This window comes from Pristis pectinata, chromosome 30 (assembly GCF_009764475.1).
Source record: "Pristis pectinata isolate sPriPec2 chromosome 30, sPriPec2.1.pri, whole genome shotgun sequence".
In the NCBI taxonomy this organism is placed as follows: Eukaryota; Metazoa; Chordata; class Chondrichthyes; order Rhinopristiformes; family Pristidae; genus Pristis; species Pristis pectinata.
Genome location: NC_067434.1, coordinates 4,536,521 through 4,557,728, shown reverse-complemented (window position 1 = coordinate 4,557,728; position 21,208 = coordinate 4,536,521). Strand labels below are relative to the sequence as shown.

Sequence of the window (21,208 nt, the reverse complement as noted above, 5' to 3'; positions counted from 1 at the left end):
TCTCTCTAACCTTAGGCAGAACTGCATGGCATGGGAATGAACAGGGCTGAACCTGCCCTTTACTACCTGGAGTTCACTTGGATGGGGAATGGAAACCTTGGCTAATTTTTGCCTCGTTATTTGACTTTATAACCAATGCAGCCGCACTTGGGACCTCAGGCTCAGACCAAGCAGTAGGATAGAGAGGAATTCTTATCACCCTTCCCTTCCCCCCATTCACCAAGCACTCTACCTATCCCAAGCTTTCTCTCCTCAGAAAAATATTTGTTTCTATGTGGCACCTTTGATGCTGTATGTACATCTACACACAGTGCTTAGCATTATCCCGTATGTTGGGTGAGTTGAAAGATATTACATGATTGATGAAGAAGGGGCAGTGGATGTTATCTACCTGGATAAGGTCCCTCATGGCAGGCTGATCCAGAAGATTAAGGTGCATAGGATCCATGGTGATTTGGTAGTTTGGATTCAGAATTGGCTTGCCCACAGAAGACAGAGGGTAGTGGTGGAGAGGTGTTATTCTGTCTGGAAGTCTGTGACCAGTGGCATTCCACAAGGATCAGTCCAGGGATTACTGTTATTTATAATACATATCTAAATGGTTTGGATGAAAATGTAGGAAGTCTGAATAGTAGGTTTGCAGGCAGCATGATATTTTGTGGAATTGTGGATAGTGAGGAAGATTGTCAAAGGATACAGCAGGATATAGATCAGTTAGAAATTTGGGCAGACAAATGTTAAATGGAGTTTAATCTGGACAAATGTGAGGTGCTATCTTTTGGGAGGTTAAATACAGGAGGAAGGCATACAGTAAATGGCAAGACCAATGGGATCACTGATATTCAGAGGAATCTTGGGGTGCAAGTCCATAGCTCCCTGAAAGTAGCAATACAAGTAGATAGTGCGGTAGAGAAGGCATACGGCATGCTTGCCTTCATCGGTTGGGGCATTAAGTATAAAAGTTGGTAAATTATGTTGCAGTTTTGGTTAGACTACATTTGCAGTTCTGGTCACCACATTACAGGAAGGATGTGGAAGCTTTGGAGAGAGTGCAGAAGAGGTTCATCAGGATGTTGCCTGAATTGGAGAATATTAGCTACAAGCAGAGGTTGGACAAACTTGGATTGTTTTCTCTGGAACATTGGAGGCTGAGGGGAGACCTGGTAGAAGTTTATAAAATTATGAAAGGCATAGATAGGGTAGGCAGTTAGAATCTTCCTCCCAGGGTAGAAATGTCAGACACTAGAGGGCATAGACTTAAGGTGAGAGGGAGAAAGTTTAAAAGAAAATTTACGAGATGTTTTATTTTAACACAGAGGGTGGTAGGTGCCTGGAACATGCTGCCAGGGAGGAAGCAAAAGTAGATACGATAGCAACGTTTAAGAAGCATTTAGACAGGCACATGAACAGGCAGGGAATAAAGGGGAATGGACCATGTGCAGGCAGCTAGGTTTAGTTTACATTGGCATCATGGTCAGCACAGACATTGTGGGCTGAAGGGCCTGTTCCTGCACTGTTCTATGTACCATATACCCAGACACCAACAATACAACTCACAAAGGGACTGAGCTTCCATTAGGTCTGCCCTGGTCTCCATGAAATCGATACGGCTCCTTTAACAGTGTAAGTCTTTGTGCAGTTATTTTAGCAAAATAATCAGAAGTAAATCTGAATCATTTCAGAAGAAAATGCTTCTCAAAAGGAGCTGAGCACATCCACCCGGTCTAATTGGTGCCCCTGAAGGTCCCAAAACAAATAAACAACTCCTCAGCACCACAGGAAGAGCTCTGGGATGCTACAGTTCAATTCCGAGATCTGACAACTGATCTATTTTGCTGAGGAAATGATTGCGGTCAGAGGCTTTAACGAGGAGGGTGAACTTTGATCGTCACTTTCTCGCAGTCATTAATGCACAGTGCATCTAACAATGCTGACGCAGGACAATTGTTGAAAACTTCGTGAAAAGTCTTCAGCAATCTGAAGAATTTGCCGACTATATTTTTGTTAAATACTCAGAAATCCTTCAAGATCCTTCCAATACATCCTTGAATTCTTTGCAACATGAACCACTGTAAAAATCACATTGAAATGCAGACAAAAACTCTTTGCAATTGCACTCAGAGCAATAATTAACAAGGAGTTGCCTCATACTTTTTCCAAATGTACACGCATATACACGCACTGAACATTTAAGGGAAAGAGGTTTCGATGCAATTGAAACAGCACATTCATCAGAATCTCACAGACTGGAGATGCTGAGGCAGAGGTTACTGTAGCAGAGACAAACCCCGATATTTCAGATACAAGCTCAGCTCTAAGAACACAGATGGTACTTACTAAGTCGAGCGCTCAGATGGGATTTCCAAGGCAGAATTCAGCGTTGTGCTCTGGAAGAACAAAAACAATGAGGATCATTGATAAATCTGAAATAACCCACACAAGAGCAGAAGGGCAAAAGGTGACACTTGCTGCCCTAACGGAGTGAATTTGCAAGACAGGACGCAGACTTGCACTGTCTTCAGATCTGACCCCCTAGTTTCACACACCACACTGATGTTCCAAGAGTCCTGGTTTGGCTGAATAAAGCCAGTGAATTGAGAAGTTTCCTTCGGGTGGTATTGGGGGAGGAGGGTTGGAAAGGGAGAGAGAGAGAGGGAGAGAGGGAGGGAGTGAAACAGATTGAACAACAGCCAGTGTGCTGGCCTCTGTTCTTTTGTTTGTGAATGAGTCATTGTGCATCAAGCCAGAAACAGGGACAATTTCCAACTGGTCTTAGAGGGTTCACACATTGTGAACTTTAAACATTTCTAACCTAATCCCTAATTTTGACAGACATCCCCTAAGAGAGCACCCATACTTTGATTCCTTTTTAAAAAGTGGTTGTTATGTTACTAACTTAGGAGAAACCATACTTCATTTTTATCACACTGCTATCTGCTTTGCAACCCTCACTGTCTCATGCATTTCACAGAACTCACCAGATTTGTCCCTTTGTTCAAAAGCATTTCAATTTGACAGCCAAAGCCGCAGTAAGTAATGTGCAAACACCTCTCTCTACAGCTGCCGTGGATTCTACTGAGCATGCACTTGATTCAGGAAATATCCGCCTCACTAAACTGAAAGTGGTAACCAAAGGCGACCAGGACAGCAGGCAGCTAACCAGCACGGAGCAGGAGAAACAACAAGAGGGAATTACCATCCACAGCTCCATCTTGACAGCCTCTCGATCTGCGAGCCTCATTGCCTGGACCGTCAGCCACAGGAGACTCACAGTTATGATAGGGACAGTGATATTACTGGGACTGGCCACAGAATGCACAACAACAGGAAGCAGTTTGAAATGAAAGCAAACAAATTACATGGGAACACATCTGTACAGAACTGCACCAGGCAGGGTCTGGAAACACAATCAGTGGCTGACAGTTAATTTTGCCTGGTACATAGCTAATGAAAGACTTAGAGCTGATCTCAGAGGCCAATTTATGCAGGAAAAGCAGTTTCATTTTAAATACAAGAGGTGCACAGCCTGGAATGTCAACAAGATAACAACGAGATATTAATTTGTTATTAAATAGCATGCCCAAAAATACAGGGGTCCCTCACCCCAGGGTACAGAAGGCCCACCTCATCATTCACGTGTTCATTATCAATTGATTGCAAGCCTATTAGCCTTCAATATGGGCAGTGTGTGTACAGTCCTGCACTGATTGATTGCTGAGACCATTTATTTCCAGTAGTGACAAGGTTAATGCATGCAGAGAATGATTAACACTGGAGAAAGTGAAGAGTACCTTCCATGAGCGTGGGTCCTGGCTTCTAAAAAGCTTCTCCATATTTTCTAAATCTGTGTCTAGCTCAGCCTGGTAGAGAGAAAGGTCTTTCTCTAGCTGATCCTGATTACAGAGGGAAAGAGAACAGAAATGGGGAGTGCAGTTAGAGCAAATGAAACCGCTGTCCTGGCACATCAAAGAAGCCAAGTATACAAAGGAAGGGCGGCACAGCGAGAGACCAACTCAAGAGTTACATGAAAACCCGAAGCCCCGCCGCACTGCAGGACAGAGCTGGCGAGCGGCACAGGGCAGCTCTCGGCAAATCCACTGCAGATTAAGCAAAGCATCTTTATTTTAAATTAACAGAAGTTTGAATTACGAGATGGAAACCATCACCCGACCAACACTCTCACTCGCTCTCTCGACCCATGTATCGTATATGAAAATAACACGTTGAGGCTGGCAGTAATGTATCTGAGACGAAGCGGAGCTCACAATATCACCCATAGTTCACACAGGCTGAGACTTCCTTTACAGGTTATTCAACACTTGATCCATTCCGTCTCCCCCCAGTGGAGGATTTAAAGTACATGTCTACTGATTCCCACATTTCACCAGAGACCGGTTTAGACTCTCTTGACTGGAAGTTTTCCTGGGAGCTGACAACTCTTTTCTCCCTGCTTCTGGCATTGAGCCACACACTTCAGGATCCAGCAGGCCGTACCTTGCTCACAAGGCCACATCTCCTCATGTGGGAGTCTGGAGATGGGACGCCAGAAGGTCATTGGATAGTATGTGTGTCGCTCTGGAGGTCCAACCCCTTCTTTTCCCGATGTCCAGAAGCACGCTTTGGAAAGACATAGCAACAGGAATAGTTACCCCACGGCTTCCTCCCAAATTCTGGGCTGACGTTCCATTACCACCCCAACAGTTCCAGTTGAGGTTGGGAACTGCTCTCGGGCCTGGGGTGGAACCCCTCATGGACAAAGCACAGGGGGTATTTTAACCAGCCGGTGACATAACTGCACTCGCGGTAGACTGGGGGATTCTGTTTGACCCTGTCTCTGAATGACTGTCCTCTTTCCCCACCCCCCCCCAACCCCATCTTTAACTAAACTCTCTTCATTAAAGGAGGTCCTTTCCCACCTCTAGATGCTGTCCAACATCCCAGCATTTGGCAAGCCCTCACTCCCCAGCCCCTGGCCTGCTGACCCCCAGTCGTTGGTGAACCATTGTCCAACTATCTCTTGGTAATTAAACTCCTAGTACCCATTTTGTCCAGTGATTTTTTTGAGGCTTTATGATGAAACAAAGGTGACTAACCAATAAGTTAGCTTAGGTAAGAAGCGTTACCCAGTGCCCATAGGAGGCATCACTGAGAATACCCTGTGCCACAATGGAACCAGAATAGGATACTCTCCATTGCCCCCCTCATATCCTGCTGCCAGTGAGGAGACCCTACCACAGCCCTAAATCACAGGCACAGATTTAGACCAAGTCCCTCAACTTTCACCCTTGGTTGAATGTAGTAAGTGTCAGCCCTGAGTGACAAGGGTTCTGGTTTTAAGGGGCAAGTTCTAGCTATTTATTCAGAGGAGACACTGAGCAGGGGAACTGTGCCTGGTGGGAGTGGGAAGGGGAGACCATGTTCAGATGGTTGTCCTGGTTGGAGGGCATTTCAAGCCTCAGGTGAAATGTCCCAGATGGAGCTCAGCCAGAAGTGAGGTGTTGCAGGGAATGGGCTCTCTCCTGTACATGGGGGGAGCAGGGCAAATGTTCAAACGCTGGTGATGCCTTTACTACTTACACAAGATCGCACCATGCACCGTAACAGTCACACACCCACAGCATTCAATACATAATTCGTCATTCTGCAATGGTCTTGAAAGCAGGGGATCAATGCTGAATGCAAATGTTAAAAAAAGGAACAAAACAAAAGTACAAATGCTCAGAGTCTGAAATGCAAACAGAGAAGCCTGACAAATCGGCCTCTGAAAGAGGGGAATTCACCCCAGCCTGGGTCTTGCATCTCCCTCTTTCAGAAGCTGATGGGTTGCAGCATCTGAAGGGTTAATGCTCTTGGACAAGGTATGGCCACACAGCACATCGGAGAAACAGGTGCACAAGTTACCTTCCTGTCCTCTAAAGAAAGGATAGAACACTCCCCCGGCGTATAATCCCATATCTTTTTTGGAGGCTGATAAAGAGCAGAGGAGGAAATGAACAGAACAAGTCATCACAAGGAACAAAGGAACCAGGGGGTAAAAATCCCAAGGGGTTGCAGGACCTGCTTTCAGGATCCAAGCCAGGATTCACCTCACACACATAGGACTGCCGTGTCCCAGCCCAGCAGACCGGCAAGTAAACGGTAGATCACCAGCTCGCTGCAAAGTGCCCGCTCTCAGGCACAGCAGGAGACAGGCCCATTAACTCCGGGACGACCCACATTATGGGAAGAGGGAAGGAAACATTATCCATGGCTCCCCCTCCAGCCATTGGCCCGTGACTCTTGATGGGTGGGTGGGGCAAGGGTCAGAACTCCCGAAAGGCCTGCTTGGCTGAAGGCCCTTCTAACGTTTATGAAAACTGCCGTTGTCACCATCCCCACAGGTAGAGGCATCAGTAGAGGAGAAATTTGCCTTGAGCTCAGTACCCAGTGGGGTAAGGAGGGTGGAGGAGGGTTTGAGGTCTCGTTATGGCCATGGGCAATGCACTTTCACCCTGCCCCACCCACTGTATCCACGTATTTCAGTGTCAGAATTTGCATGGGTAGCATGCAATGTGAGTGAGGAACAAGGCCAGATAGTCGACAGGCCAAAGCCAGGATTTATCATGGTGCTGCGTTGTGATTTTGACCCCCTGGTTACTGGGTCAATTCAGAACAGAGAGGAGGAAACATTCAGGAGTTGTCCAAGAGTTTGGGACAGAGGGTCAGGGTTCTTGCTGACACAACCGAGACAAAAGTTTCCAGTTGGCCCGTTCCTATTGCAATAACTTCCTTTGCAACTAACTCCTGAAGCTGGTTGCCTGAAGGGAAGAGGAGTTTTTTTTCTGGCAGTAAGATGCCACAATCTGTAAGGGAGCAGAAATGACAGTGGGGGGGGGGGGGGGGGGGGGGGGGGGGGTGGGGGGGGGGGGGTGTTGCTCTGACCAGATTTCTATTGGCTTATTGGCTTCAGTACCTACCACATTGATAAGAGGCTGATATCCAGTTTGCAAAAAGGACCAGCAGAAATAGCCGTTATTTACACTGGCAGTTCAATCACTTGACTTCAACACTATTCAAATATAAGACCTCTTATGTTACCACTTCAAGGCTAATTATCTTCAAACAGCATTGGGTGCAGTCCCACAGCCACCAAATTTCCACAGAATCCTGCAGCTCTAACTCTTCCCCAGTCCATATCCCCAGGGCTGTTCTGGCACCTCACCCATCCCACCTCATGCTTAGGCCCAGGAGTGGGCTCTCACTGCTCCCTCGTCATCCCTGCCTCAGTCCACACACATGGCCCAGGGCACGATGACTCCACTACATACATATGTAGACCCAAACCCTGTACCTTCACCGCCAACCCACTGGCCTGTGACCCACAAATACTCAGGCTCGGGTCACTGAACTTCACACCATGTTCAGGATTTAACATCCAATCCACAGTAACCCAAGACGTGGACCTCACCTCCGCCAACTCTCCAGTCTAGACACGCCCAGTGCACGAACCTCTCACCTCTCCATTCAACACAGACCCACTCATCCCTCCACCGACCCTCTGCCTCCACAGACCATGAATCCAACATACCACCATCTCCAGACTCCCAAAGACTTGGTCTCCGCTGAGAGGGAACACATCAAAGCCTTCAGTGGGAGGTTAGTACACAACGCCTGTGTGGGCACACTCTCACCAACAGTCTCCCCGTGAGACACCAGGATACCACAGCACTTCACCCATTTTACAAGATACTCTTTCTGCAATGGTCTCACTTTCTACTTTGCAGCCCCTGGCCAACAGGCTGATGCTCTTTCCAGACGCAGGTTGGGGGTGGAAGAGGGCAAGGAGACATGGTGGAGGAGGGTGAAGGCAAGGGAGAGAAGCGGGGTTCGGGAGGAGGGGATGGGAGAGAAGGGGAGGGCGAGGAGAGAAAGTGGAGGGCAGGGGGGGAAGGGGAGGATGGTGTGGGTGGGGGAGGAGGAGGAGGAAAGGGGGAGGAGGGCAGGGGAAGGGGAGGAGAGGGGAAGGGGAGGAGGGGATCGAGGGGCAGTGACAGGGGCGAGGGTGAGGAGGACAAGAACAAGGAGGGTAGACAAGTAGGCAAGATGGTTGTGATCAGTGCTGGTTACCATGTCTGAGATAAGCACAGAACAGGGTGCGGTAACAATGCAGCTTTGCTACATTTTGCCAATGATCTGGGTAAAATGATTTAAACTATTTCATAACAGAGCTTCACTCATCAGTTTCCTCCAGGGATTACTACAATGATAAACAACACCCAACCAAAGCTCGGCTCAACTACTGACTTACCGGTTTTCCGAATTCCAGTTCCGAAAAGAATTTATACCAAGGTTCATTCTTTAAATCTATTTCTTCTGGACTTATATCCCGATTCTGAAGAGGTAACAGCATGGGAGTGGAGGAGAAAGAAGATGATTGAGTACAGGATACAGAGAAGCATGCAGTAAACCACAGGAAGCAGGAGCTGCGATATGTACGGAGAACCCCTGGATCCCGAGCATTCGAGTCTGAACACACGCACACGGAAATTGGGCTGGGGAAGGCGTTCAGGGCTAGTCATGGTGCCCAGATGCTGGGCATGGGACCCGGCTTCTTTGAACATGCTTTTTGACCCAGGTTAGTTTTAACTGTATGAATATTATTTCATCCAACTTTAAGGCGGTGGATGAAGAAATGGGAGGAATGCCCTCGTGCTGCAGCAAGGCTGATCCTCGGAGACTGGGGCTCAGCAGTGTTGGAGCACTGAGCTGGAAACTTTCCTCCATTCCAGAACGGAATGTTTGGTAGGACAGTGTTGTGGAAGCTTCATTCTCTGACTAATCCCTGCTTGCAGACACGGGATCCCAACTGATTATTATTCCATTCTCCATTACAGACATCCATTATAGTAATGAATGTTAAATTCACAGAGCAAATTTTTTCCCAAAAAGTGAACAAGTTGTATTCAACATACTCAATATTCGCAAAGCCCAATTGCTGTGAACTATTTTTGAAACGTTTGCCTGATTAGTGGTGTGTTCAGTGAAGTCAGGTGCAAGGTTCAGGGTTGATGCCGTACATATCAGTAAATCAGACTGAAAGGTCAAGGATTAACGCACAAAGGTTAAAGTACGGAATGCAGAACAGACACTCTAGAAAATGAGAGGTTTTGAAAAAGGTTGATCTGAAGGGACCAGGAGCAGAGAGGATGACTCAGTATTTGTGGAAGAAACTACACAGTGTGTTCTGAGTGGCCAAGGGGAGATGGAGAAATATCCCGACCTACAGAGGTAGAATGTGGGATCCCCACTCCGACCTTCTATTTAAAGCAGGGGGAGAGAATGGTCATCAGTCAAGGCTCTTGCACCCAACAGCACTCCACTGCTCCGCCCAGGGAGACTGCACGCTTGATGGAAAAGCCTTGAACTTAGCTGTTGTATGTGACCTTTTACTCTGCCAGTGCTTGATCGGGTCATATTATCACTGGGCAAAATACAAAGCCAACCACCACCGGCCTAGATATGTCCTTGCTTAACTTTTAATGCTTTGGCTGTGACATGGCTTCTGGACTGGGAGAACATTCAAGCACCATGCCCTCCCTGAATGACAGTGCAACCGACTACTACCGATCTACATCAACGGCACATTACTGCTCACCACTCCTTGGAAAGAAGAGAGAGCAGAAAGTCTAAGTCATCAGAATCAAAAGTGGTAAACCATGGGGTGCACTCCAGGACATCAGACACACCGGGACAAACCACCTGTAAAATGCTTTAGATCCAACCTCTAGAGTCACAGGAAAAACTCAAGAGGAAATCTGCCAAGACACCATTTGAACTCAAACTACTGCACCGGTCGGAGATCCATTTGCAGCAGACCACTTTAGGCAGTTAGGCACTCTCAGGATCTAATTTCCAGTTTTTCAGACTCTGTACAAAGCAGTGTTTGCAACTTGTCTCTGAACAGGGAGAGCATTTCCTCTTCATTCCCGCTGTGCTGAGAAAAGCCCAAAAGTCTATCATCACAGCCTTAGGAATGAAATATTGCTGAAACTTGCAGCGGCTGCTTTGGCAGTTATAAGAAGGTGACTAAAATAAAGTCAGCCAACTTTTGTCCCACATACAAAAGATAAGCATACCGGCCCTGGGAAGGTTTCTGGAGTTTGGCAGAGGTGACATGTTGCTGGAATAAAGTGGAGGGAGTTTTACACCATTTTAACATCCTTGTTCCAGACTGTGGATGATGAAGCAGAGGGTAGGAATTTTATGTTGGGGAGCAGTGCGAAAAATTGGTGTGAATGAGTTATTTGTTTCAATAACCAGACCGGAGTATTAAACAGCCACTGATTGTCACCACTCGAGACTAATTCCTCTCTCCCACTCCAACACTAAATCCACACCTTACAGAAGAGGCAGTTGCAAAACCATTCCAGAACAACTGCCAGGGGGTGTTAGTGTGGCTTTGGGATGAGTTTAGCAACCATCACCTTGAGCACTTTTTACAGACTGGGAGTTTTTGTCCTTCAGGCGGGAGATGTCAGGAGGGTTTAGTTACACAGACCGGAATTACCAAATGCAAAAAGGCATTTAATGCAAATTTGAATTAGGAATTATTACATTCTGAATTTCCTCCACTACCCTAAATTCCAGGAAATTCAGCCCTCTGGGACCTTCTGTTATCAATAAAGAGGGTTATTGAACTGAACAACTCAATTTCTCTCTCCATAGATGCTGCCTGACCTGCTGAGTGTCTCTGGCATTTTCTGCATTATTTCAGATTTCCAGCATCTGCAGATCTCTGATTCCTCCAGAGCTCCACCAGAGGTAACCTTTTCCCTCGAAGCTCCATCAGCTACACTCAGCCCACCCTTCCCCCTGACAGCTGACATCAGCACCCTCACTTTTGTTTACAAAGGAAGAAGATGGGTTTACAAGCAAGGAGGCTCTCCAACCTTTCTGTCCAACGCCCCCTCCCCATCCCAACACCTTCCAATCACTGAAGGTTCCAGATCTGGCCACCAAGGCATCTCTCATCTCATTGCTCTGCCTCTCGGAGGCTGAAAGCATGTACCACCAGGCTCCAGGACAGCTTCTACCCCGCTGTATTAAGACTATTGAAAGGACCTCTTGTACAGTAAGATGGACTTTTGACTTCACAACCTACCTCGTTATGACCTTGCACCTTATTGTCTGCTTGCACTGCACTTTCTCTGTAACAAAACACTATATCCTGCATTCTGTTACTGTTTTTCCCTTGTACTACCTCAACATACTGATGCAATGACATGATCTGTATGGACGGCATGCAAAACAAAGTTTTTCACTGTACCTCAGTACATGTGACAATAATAAACCAGTTCACCAATGCTGAGTCAGAGACATCAACGACTCAGCCTCTCCCTCTCAAAACACCTCTCTCCCCACCATCAAAATCCTCCTTTTCAGGTATGCATTTGTTGACCTTTCCAACCTCAGCATGCTTCATTAGCTTTAAAGCACATTAGACATCCAAACTGTCCTTGGTGTAATGCATGATTCACTGGGCCAGGAATCAACATGGAGGGGCTTTTAAATAAAGCTTCACTGCGGCTGAACGCGAGACTGGAGAACACAGCCCAGTCCTCCAACCACAATTCACCGCAACCATGGTGCATCGTAAAATTCCTCTTGACATTAGTCCCCAGATTATTTAAACTAAGCCACAAACGGGGAGGCAAAAGCAAGTCAGAGCACTCTGCCTTTCAGGTACTGACTATTGAGTAGTAGGCAAGACCAACACCTTAGACCGGTTCTCATTTGCAATAGGTAGATGAAGAAATGATAACACGTGTATTCCTGTGATACAAGTTACCACAAACAGTAACTTCAAGCAAGATAGCCTGCATGGATCTTTGGAAAACACTTGAGAGTATTAAAGTTGAATGAAAAGTTTTATCTGTACCTGAAGACCACACTAGCTTCAATTACACTTACATCTCTGCTCAAGTCCTCCCTGTGATAGTGTGAATGGTTTCCCTGTTGCACCTGATCACACTTGCCACTCAAGGTGCGGTCCTTTATGTGTGGCTGTGCTGAGTCTCTTCCACCGCTTTCTTCAGAGTTCTAATGTAAAAAGCTCAGTAAGATATACTAGCAACTCCTCTGACTTTCTAGCACCATGCATTTGGAGTTAAGGTCCACCTCCAAAGAGTACACACCAATGTGTGATAACACAAGAATCCATGCAGATACATGCAAGGTGGCAGGGTGTTGCATGGTGGTCAGCAAACTGCTCCACTGCAACTTTTCAGAGGGATTGGCCAAACTGCAAATAGACTGCCTTGCCTTTGGCTTCTGCAAATATCCATGTCCAGGGTGTAACATAAAATTATTGCCCAAGGAACCTTACGCCAGTCAGGGCCAGTGTGTACGGGACCCGTCCCCTGTCCCCCAGCGAAGGCCAGTGCGTGCGGGACATGTCCCCCAGCGAGGGCGAGTGAGTGCGGGACACGTCCCCCAGCGAGGGCCATTGCGTGTGGGACCCGTCCCCCAGCGAGGGCCAGTGTGCGTGGGACCCGTCCCCCAGCGAGGGCCAGTGTGTGCGGGACCCGTCCCCCAGCGAGGGCCAGTGTGTGTGGGACCCGTCCCCCAGCGAGGGCCAGTGTGTGTGGGACCTGTCCCCCAGCGAGGGCCAGTGTGCGTGGGACCCGTCCCCCAGCGAGGGCCAGTGTGCGTGGGACCTGTCCCCCAATGAGGGCCAGTGTGTGCTGGACCCGTCCCCCAGCGAGGGCCAGTGTGTGCGGGACCCGTCCCCCAGCGAGGGCCAGTGTGCGGGACCCGTCCCCCAGTGAGGGTCGGCGTGTGTGGGACCCGTTCCCCAGTGAGGGACGGTGTGTGCGGGACCCGGCCCCAGCGAGGGCCAGTGTGTGCGGGACCCGGCCCCAGCGAGGGCCAGTGTGTGCGGGACCCGGCCCCAGCGAGGGCCAGTGTGTGTGGGACCAGTCCCCCATTGAGGGTCAGTGTGCGTGGGACTGTTCCCCAGTTACTGTGTAGAAGGTATATATGACCACTGTACTTTGCAGAGTTTAGAACTTTGGGAATCGAGCACTCCATCCAAATCAAAATGAACTGTGATACACACAAGACTCTGCCACTGAATCTGTTACATGCAAAACATGCACTTAGAATGAACCAATGAGGTCTTGGCCAGAATGTCCAGCACCCACTCCCCACCACCAAAACCCCAAGCATCCAGCAAGAAAAGATAATGCAAAGTTCAAACAGTCAACTTTACCCTCTGACTTTCCAAGTACCAAACTACTGTACACCTCACTCATCAAAGTACAATGCCAGATCTGCTGACCCAGGTGAAGTATGGTTTTACATACAGGCCTAACCTACTCTCAGACTCGGCAGAACTAAGTTCATAAATTGACAAACTAAAGATTGATTCATGATGTGTATTCAAAATAAGGATTTGTGTTTGTTTAGTTATAAATGGAAATACCAAATGTGGTGAAGTGTGGTTCATTGGTCCATCTAGAGTTATTACACAGCTTTTGTTTTGTAGCTGGAAGGTCCTGAGACTCCATTGGGCTGCCATTAAACACTAGCAGGTTTAAAAGTGTTATTTGCTTCAAATATAAATCTGATTAACTGTCGAAAGGGCAAGAACATCAGTAGTTGGAATCCTCTGCAGTAACCACTGAGAGGCATTGTAAGCTGCTGCTTAGAATAGGAAGTCCTGTTCAATTGAAGTGTAGGGAGAGGATACCAGACTTTCCTAAATCTACGGCCATTAATATTGAGGTTTGTGGATTGAGGCAAAGGAATATCAGGTAAGTTACAACTACTGTGACGTAATACCAGCATAAAATTTACCATGTAATCCCTCCTATTAATTGATTAAACTATTGATATGACATGAACTAGAGGGAGTGAAGGGAGAATCCATTCAGCATGGAGCACTCTCACAGTGAGGAAGTCCCTCTCGTTCAGTCTGATATCCATACAGTACTGTGTAATCATAAGCTGGTACTAAAGAATTTTCCAGTTCATAATCAAAAATGTTTTTCAGCTCACTGACAGTGAGATGGCTGATGGTCTAAAAGCCAGGGACAAAAGTCTCAACAGAGAAACCTGAGCACAAGAAAAGGAGTTCGAGAAAAATCCTTGACCAGGGGACAGTTGTACACAGGGGATCAGTGCTTTAGGCATTCCAAGATGAGTTTATTGATGTGTTTTGAATTATCTTTCAAGTTTTAGCATTTGGATTATATTGAATTGAGTAAAATATAAAAATGTTAACTAAAGGAAACATTTTGTTATCAGTTGATTAGTTGCTATGAGAATGCTGGTCATTAGCTGCTAGCTTGTTAAGCCAATAAACATTGAGATTTCTTATTTATGGTGCAACAAATCAGCATTGTTCTCTTAAAAGGCTGTGATTTGTGATTGACTGGAAATTCACAGCAGGTCAGGCGATAACTGTAGAGAGAGAAACAGGTAATATTTCATTTGATGAAAGATCATCAATCTGAAATTCTAACTCTGCTTCTTCCTCCACTGATGCTGCTTGACCTGCTGAATATTTCCAGTATTTTGTGTATTTATTTCAGAATTCGAGCGTCCGCAGTTATTTTGCCTTTAGTGAGCCATAATTGGTTGTTTCATTTAAAGGGCTGGGAGAAGAGTATTTGAACCAAATCAGGATTTTCTTCCCAGAGCTACTTTTTCATTTCTGCACATGTGAACAGCCTTTTAGAGCGAGGGACAGAGAGACAAACATAACATATAAAAGCCAGCCATTAGTGTGAGGATCAGCCAAGCTCATACACTACCGTTTTCTCGTGAGCCAGTACTGAAGACTTCCCTGGTTCATAATCAAAAATGCTCTTTGGCTCAGCCCGATACCGTCGTGTGTCCACCTTCTTGTCCAGTGGCCCCCAGTTGCTCCTGGAAGAAGTGAAATATATTCACGGAAACAGAAAACCTCCTCGAAGGGTGGCCCCTAATCAAACACACCATTAATCCCCTTTGGGGATAGAGGCATAGATAGGGTAGATAGTCAAAATCTTTTTCTCGTAGTAGTGGTATCAAAAACATAATTACATAGGTTTAAGGTGAGAGGAAGGAGTCTAAAAGGAGATTGAGGGGAATGTGTTTTTTTTTAAGCGCGGAAAGTGGTTGATATCTGGAACTCACTGCCGGAAGTGGTGGTGGAATCAGATACAATCACTATGTTTGAGGTATTTAGACAGACACCTAAATATGCAAGGCATAGAAGGATATAGCCCTAATGTGGGCAAAACGGTTGGCATAGACACGGTGGGCCAAAGGTCCAAGTTCTATACTCTACAATGCTATGATTCTATGCATCAGCACCCCGCCCCGATCTCTGATGAGTCGTGTTCTCCACTCTCAATTCCATTACTACATGAAAACATTTTTTGCAGCAAGGTCATTTTTGAGAAATTTGAAACCGTGAAATGGATAGAAAAATCCTTGTAGTTTTCATATTTGTAGACTGCATCAAAGGAATGTAATGACAGGTCAAACTGGAGACCTATTGAATTCAAAGGATGGAGTGGATTCTTGAAAATAGGACTCAGAAGTTACAGCATGGAGTCAAGCAAGTCAGCACAGCTGGTCTGATTTATTATAAAACACAGAGGAAATATAACTTGGTATTTACAGTACAAAAAGAGCGGGGATAGGAACATTGGGCATGCAGTCCAGATGGACATTGAATTTAAAGGCAAAACAGATAGAAAAAAATTGTATTTTTTAAAACATCCACACTTGAGATGTGGGTAACCCCAGCACCCATTGTTCACCCTGAATTTCCCTTACAGTGTTGACCGTGAGTCAGAGTGGTGAAGGTGCTCCCATTGTGTTTGGGTAGGGAGTTCCAGGATTTAGATCATTGATGAAGGAATAGCAAGGTACTTCCAAGTGAGAACGGTGCAGTGCATTTTGTAGGCAGCACATTCTGCAGCAACGTTGAGCTGGTAGTTATGGGAAAGTAAACATTCAGATTGGGGTTGTTGAAGCTGCATTCATCCTGGCAAATCATAGAACGGTTATGGAGCAAGATGCGGCTATTTGGCCCATCATGTCCGTACTGGTTGTCCCACCAGAGCAACCCACCCATCAGCCCAGCCTCTGTAGTCTTGCAAACTTTTCTTCACTATATATTTATCCAACTCCCTCGAGGGCCACCACAGAACCTGCCCTCACCACATCTACATGCAGTGCATCCAGATTCCAACTGCATGCTACTTAAAAATGGGTTTCCTCATCTCCCTCTTAATCTTCTTCCTCTTTAGTCGGGGTATTGAGTTCAAAAGCCGTGAGGTGATGTTGCAGCTCTATAATACTCTGGTTAGACCGCACTTGGAGTAGTGTGTTCAGTTCTGGTCACCTCATTATAAGGAGGATGTGGAAGCTTTAGAGAGAGTGCAGAGGAGACTTACCAGGATGCTGCCTGGATTGGAGTGCATGTCTTATGAGGACAGGTTGAGTAAGCGAGGGCTTTTCTCTTTGGAGAGGAGGAGGATGAGAGGTGACGTGATAGAGGTGTACAAGATGATAAAGAGGCATAGATCGAGTGGAAAGTCAGAGACTTTTTCCCAGGACAACAATGGCTAACATGAGGGGGCATAATTTTAAGGTGATTGGAGTTTTTTTTTACACAGAGAGTGGTGGGTGCATGGAATGCACTGCTGGTATAGGTGGTGGAGGCAGATATATTAGGGACATTTAAGAGACTCTTAGATAGGCACATGAATGACAGATAAATGGCGAGCTATGTGGGAGGAGAGGGTTAGATAGATCTTAGAGCAGAATAAAATGTCGGCACAACATTGTGGGCTGAAGGGCCTGTACTGTGTTGTAGTGTTCTATGTTTTAGTTTATACCTGAGACCTCTCAGCCTCAAACTTTCCACCAAAGGGAACACCCTCTATCCACTCTGTCCAAGCCCCTCATCATTTCATATACTTGTATCAAATCTCCACTCAGCCTTTGCCAAAGAAAACAGTTGCAGCCTCTTGAATCTATTGCATCAATCTGGGCCTTGGAGATGGTGGAAAGGGTTTGGGGTGTCTGGAGGTGAGTCACTTGCCGCAGGTTACCGAGCCTCTGACCTGCTCTTGAGGGGCAGGTCTAATTAAGTTCCCCGTTGAAGAAGTTGGACTTGAACCATTGATTCAGGGATGGGTAGCATCATGGAGAATCACATTAGAAAGGATCATTGAAACTGTACCTCTCAGAAAGTGGTTTCAGTGAGGATGACCGGGTGGGTAGTGGCAGGGTGGCTGATCTTCGCTCGACAGTCTCGGAGTCAGTGGTGTCCATTGCACTCCTGGACCGAGGCACAAAGGTTTGGCTTTTCACTGCAGGATGTAGGAAGAACCAGTTAGTGGAACAAAAGAATGGCAGTGTGACCTTCCGCCCCCTAGTCCACAAAGTAGGCACACCAGGATCATTCCAAACTTTTATTTATTTGTTCACAGGATGTGGATGTCACTCACACTGTTGGCACTTATTATCCATCCCTGACTGGCCTGAACTGAACAGCAACTAAGGGTCAACAGCATCAGTGGGTCTGGAGTTACCTATAGACAAGGCAAGGACGGCAGATTTCTTGCCCTGAAGGACATCAGTGAACGCAATGAGTATTTATGTTAGTCTGGTAGTGTTATTGTTTCCCCAAATGTTGATTTTGGATTTATATTCCAATTTAATTATTTGAATTAAAATTCAACAGCAGCTGCGATGAGATTTGCGTTTGGAATTCAGTGATTCAACTCCTCTGCTCCATACCAGTACTGAATCCTGATTCATTTTGGCTGATGAGAATCTGGCTGCAGCAGGGACTTTATAACATGTACAGTGGATCTAGGTAGAAAATAAAAGAGAGTTGGGCAAGTAACCAAGCCTTCGCCACCCAGTGACGCATGTCATTAGTATGACTGTGGGAGCATGCAGGATTGCTGCCGCCACGGTTAGGGTGCCCGATTTCTGAAGGGATTGTATGTGAACAATGACCACTTAGACCAGATGAACCCATATGATGAGAATGCATTTCCAGTTCACAAGATGCTTTGGATCACAGGGAGGGCAAAAAGTGTGGCTGGTGGGAGGAAGAGCGCGCAAGGTGTCAGGGGAGGGTGAAAAAATCAGGAGGGGGACAGAAATAGGGAAGTTGAAGGGGAAAGGGAGAGATGGAGAGAGCACTCGGTCAAAGAGAAAAGGGACGGAGAGGGAAATAAACAAGTCTAAAAGTGAAAGGAAAGCTGATTCTTGGTCTGATGATATTGTGGAATTGAAACACAGGATGGAGTAAACACTCACTGGAAACTGGGAGGGGAGTAAAAGGGCAGGAGGAAAATAGAAGTGAGGGGTCGGGGGGGGATGGGATGGGAGAGTGCACAGTGGGAGAGATGGAACAGAACTGGAGCCGCAAGATAAATTGCTTCTTTTTGTCACAGTCCAGTCTTGGTTCCATTCAACTGAGCAAATCAACCACTGCAAACAATGACAAGTGACGTGCCCAAATTTTCAGGAGCTGCCTCAGTGCTTTCCCTTTTAAATCAAGTGGGGACATAATTTGGAGTGAGGTCACACGTCAGTAATTTCTTTTTGTCGTATACTTTTCTCTCCAGTTAAAGGCACCAACTCTCCCTGTTCTGTTGATCTCAGAGGCCAACATTAAATCTCACTCCAGTCATTAAAAACTGGTTAATCACAGATATCATTTTAAGATTTAAAATGTCAAACAGCTACTTCACATCTGCATAATTAACAGTAATAAAGAGTAATAAAGGCAGCAGACATCCTTATAATAACTTACTCATTTGGACAATTTTTAAAATATAATTCTTAATGAACTAACCATCTTAAATGTCTTTTAGATAATATTCTGTGGGAACCTAATGAATCTAAACTTCCTGGAAACCAAACTAGGTTGTTCTTTTCAAGACTTTAAACTTTTACTGGAATTTCCCAATTTGGAATAAACAGACAATTTTTAAATGAAAACAGAAATAATTGATTTTCAATCAATTTTTAAAAATCAGACATAACCTTGCCACTGAAAATTAGCAAACTGCAGGTGCTGGAAATCTCAAATAAAAACAGGTGAGAGGCTTTTGATGGCAAACATTGTCTCTGTTTTTCTCTCTCCACAGATGCTGCCTGACCAGCTGAGTGTTTTTATTACAGTGCTACTGTTGCCAGTCTGAACTGCCAGTGATATTCTGTGGGTACAGCCTTTACATGTTCAACATGGGGAAGAAATCAGAAAGGTCACAGTTGCTTAATCAAAGGGACTGTCGAACAACTGAGCAGTCTGCAAGTGTCAGCCTGTTTCTGTGGATGGTGTTGTATGCTAACCACACAGAGGAGTTGCAGATTCTCAGAGGAGTACCACTGGTGCTGTTTTCACTCATGCTGCAGTTTCCGTGGTTACTCTTTTTGGTGAGAGCCACAAACTTCGACATTTCACAATTTTTTGCAAGATTCAAATCCAGACTAACCCCAATGAGCTGCACTGCTGAAATCAAACCACAAAGCAAAAGCTGTGACACGGGGCTCTGATTTTAAAGAACAACTTGGATAAAGATTCTCTGAATCTCTGCTCCCTGAACAAAGCCCCCAGTATTTCCAGTCTGCACTCTTCCAACTCCCAACCACCGTAATGTTTCACACTGGATTCATTCCTGCTGCTGTTGCATTGAGCAAGACCTTCCTACTGCTCTCTCAGTGCCATTGGTGTCAGCGACTGGGAGGTGCCAACGGGCTCTATACTCCTCAATAAATTGACGGCGGTGACTGCATCAAACTGCAGTGGCTGTATTCCAGAAAATCATTGTGATTATTTAAGCCAATAAAAGAAACTTGATACATAATTGGTTCTGACAAGTTGTCATTGACCTGAACTCTATTTCTCTCTCCACAGATGCTACCTGACTGACTGAGTGCTTCCAGCATTTTCTGTTTTTAGACTTATTTATTTATTTATTGTCACTTGTACTGAGTTACAGTGAAAAACTTGTCTTGCATACCGATCAATTCATTACACAGTGCATTGAAAGGTAAAACAATACAGAATGCAGAGTAAAGAGTCACAGCTACAGAGAAAGTGCAAGCAGACAATAAGGTGCGAGGTCATAACGAGATAGAATGTGAGGTCAAGAGTCCATCTTATCATACTAGGGAACCGTTCAATAGTCTTATAACAGCAGGATAGAAGCTGTCCTTGAGCCTGGTGGTACGTGCTTTCAGGCTTTTGTATCTTCTGCCTGACGGGAGAGGGGAGAAGAGAGAATGTCTGGGGTGGGTGGGGTCTTTGATTATGCTGGCTGCTACTGAGGCAGCGAGAAGTGTAGACAGAGTCCACGGGAGGGGAGGCTGGTTTCCGTGATGTGCTGAGCTGTGTGTCCACAACTCTCTGCAGTTACTTCCGGTCCCAGGCAGAGCAGTTGCCATACCAAGCCACGATGCATCCGGATAGAATGCTTTCTATGGTTTTTGCCTACTACAGATCTAACACATCACTCAAACACTGGCTTTCTCACTTTTCCAGTCATAATGAAACATTAACTGGTTGTTTCTCCAAAGCTGCTGCCTTACCTGATATGCATCTCCAACACCTTCTGTTTTTATTTCAGATGTCCAGCATCTGCAGTAATTTGCTTTCTAATGGATTATATTGACCCATCGGCTCCAATGAGGGTAAAGCCAGGGTGAAAACAGCACTGCCCCTAATGCCATCAGCTGCAATGATGTTCATCCCCAGACGGTGGTGATCTTTTAATGGGATGGCATAACTCTGCGAGTATTGTCTACAGTTTTGATCTAAGAAAAGGGATACTAGCCATAGGGAGAGTGCGGCAGAGATTTACCAGACAGATTCCAGGGATGGCTGGTTTGCCATATGAGAAATTAGGTAGTGCATCCTCCAGAGTTTAGAAGAATGACAGATCTCAGTAAAATATACAAAATTCTTAAAGGGCTCAATAAACTGGTTAAAGGGCAGATGTTTCTCCTTGACGAGGTGTCTAGGACCTGGTGGTGTAGTTTGACATGAAGCTGACGGCCATTTGATTGAGATAAGGAGGACATTTTTTTCACTACGAGGGGTGGTGAACCATTGAAATTCTCCACCCTGGACAGCTGTGGAGGATTAGTCACCGTATTCATTCAATACAGAGATCAATGGATTTCTGGATATTAAGGGAATCAGGGA

At 45.9% G+C, this 21,208-nt stretch overlaps 1 protein-coding gene across 44 annotated transcripts in view; it reads right to left on the bottom strand.

Moving 5' to 3' along the window:
• Positions 1-21,208, bottom strand: part of LOC127584774 (sorbin and SH3 domain-containing protein 1) — a 345,097-nt gene that overhangs the window by 50,475 nt on the left and 273,414 nt on the right. For 29 of the 44 annotated variants that reach the window (XM_052041712.1, XM_052041726.1, XM_052041714.1 and 26 more), the window contains 7 exons: positions 17,222-17,351; positions 14,796-14,910; positions 11,950-12,078; positions 8,288-8,371; positions 5,902-5,967; positions 3,792-3,893; positions 2,338-2,387 (listed from right to left, as the gene is read on the bottom strand). In XM_052041712.1, the coding sequence (XP_051897672.1) occupies positions 2,338-2,387; positions 3,792-3,893; positions 5,902-5,967; positions 8,288-8,371; positions 11,950-12,078; positions 14,796-14,910; positions 17,222-17,351 (676 nt within the window). The remainder of the gene's footprint in view (positions 1-2,337; positions 2,388-3,791; positions 3,894-5,901; positions 5,968-8,287; positions 8,372-11,949; positions 12,079-14,795; positions 14,911-17,221; positions 17,352-21,208) is intronic. The other 15 variants (XM_052041728.1, XM_052041721.1, XM_052041735.1 and 12 more) reach the window with 7 other exon arrangements.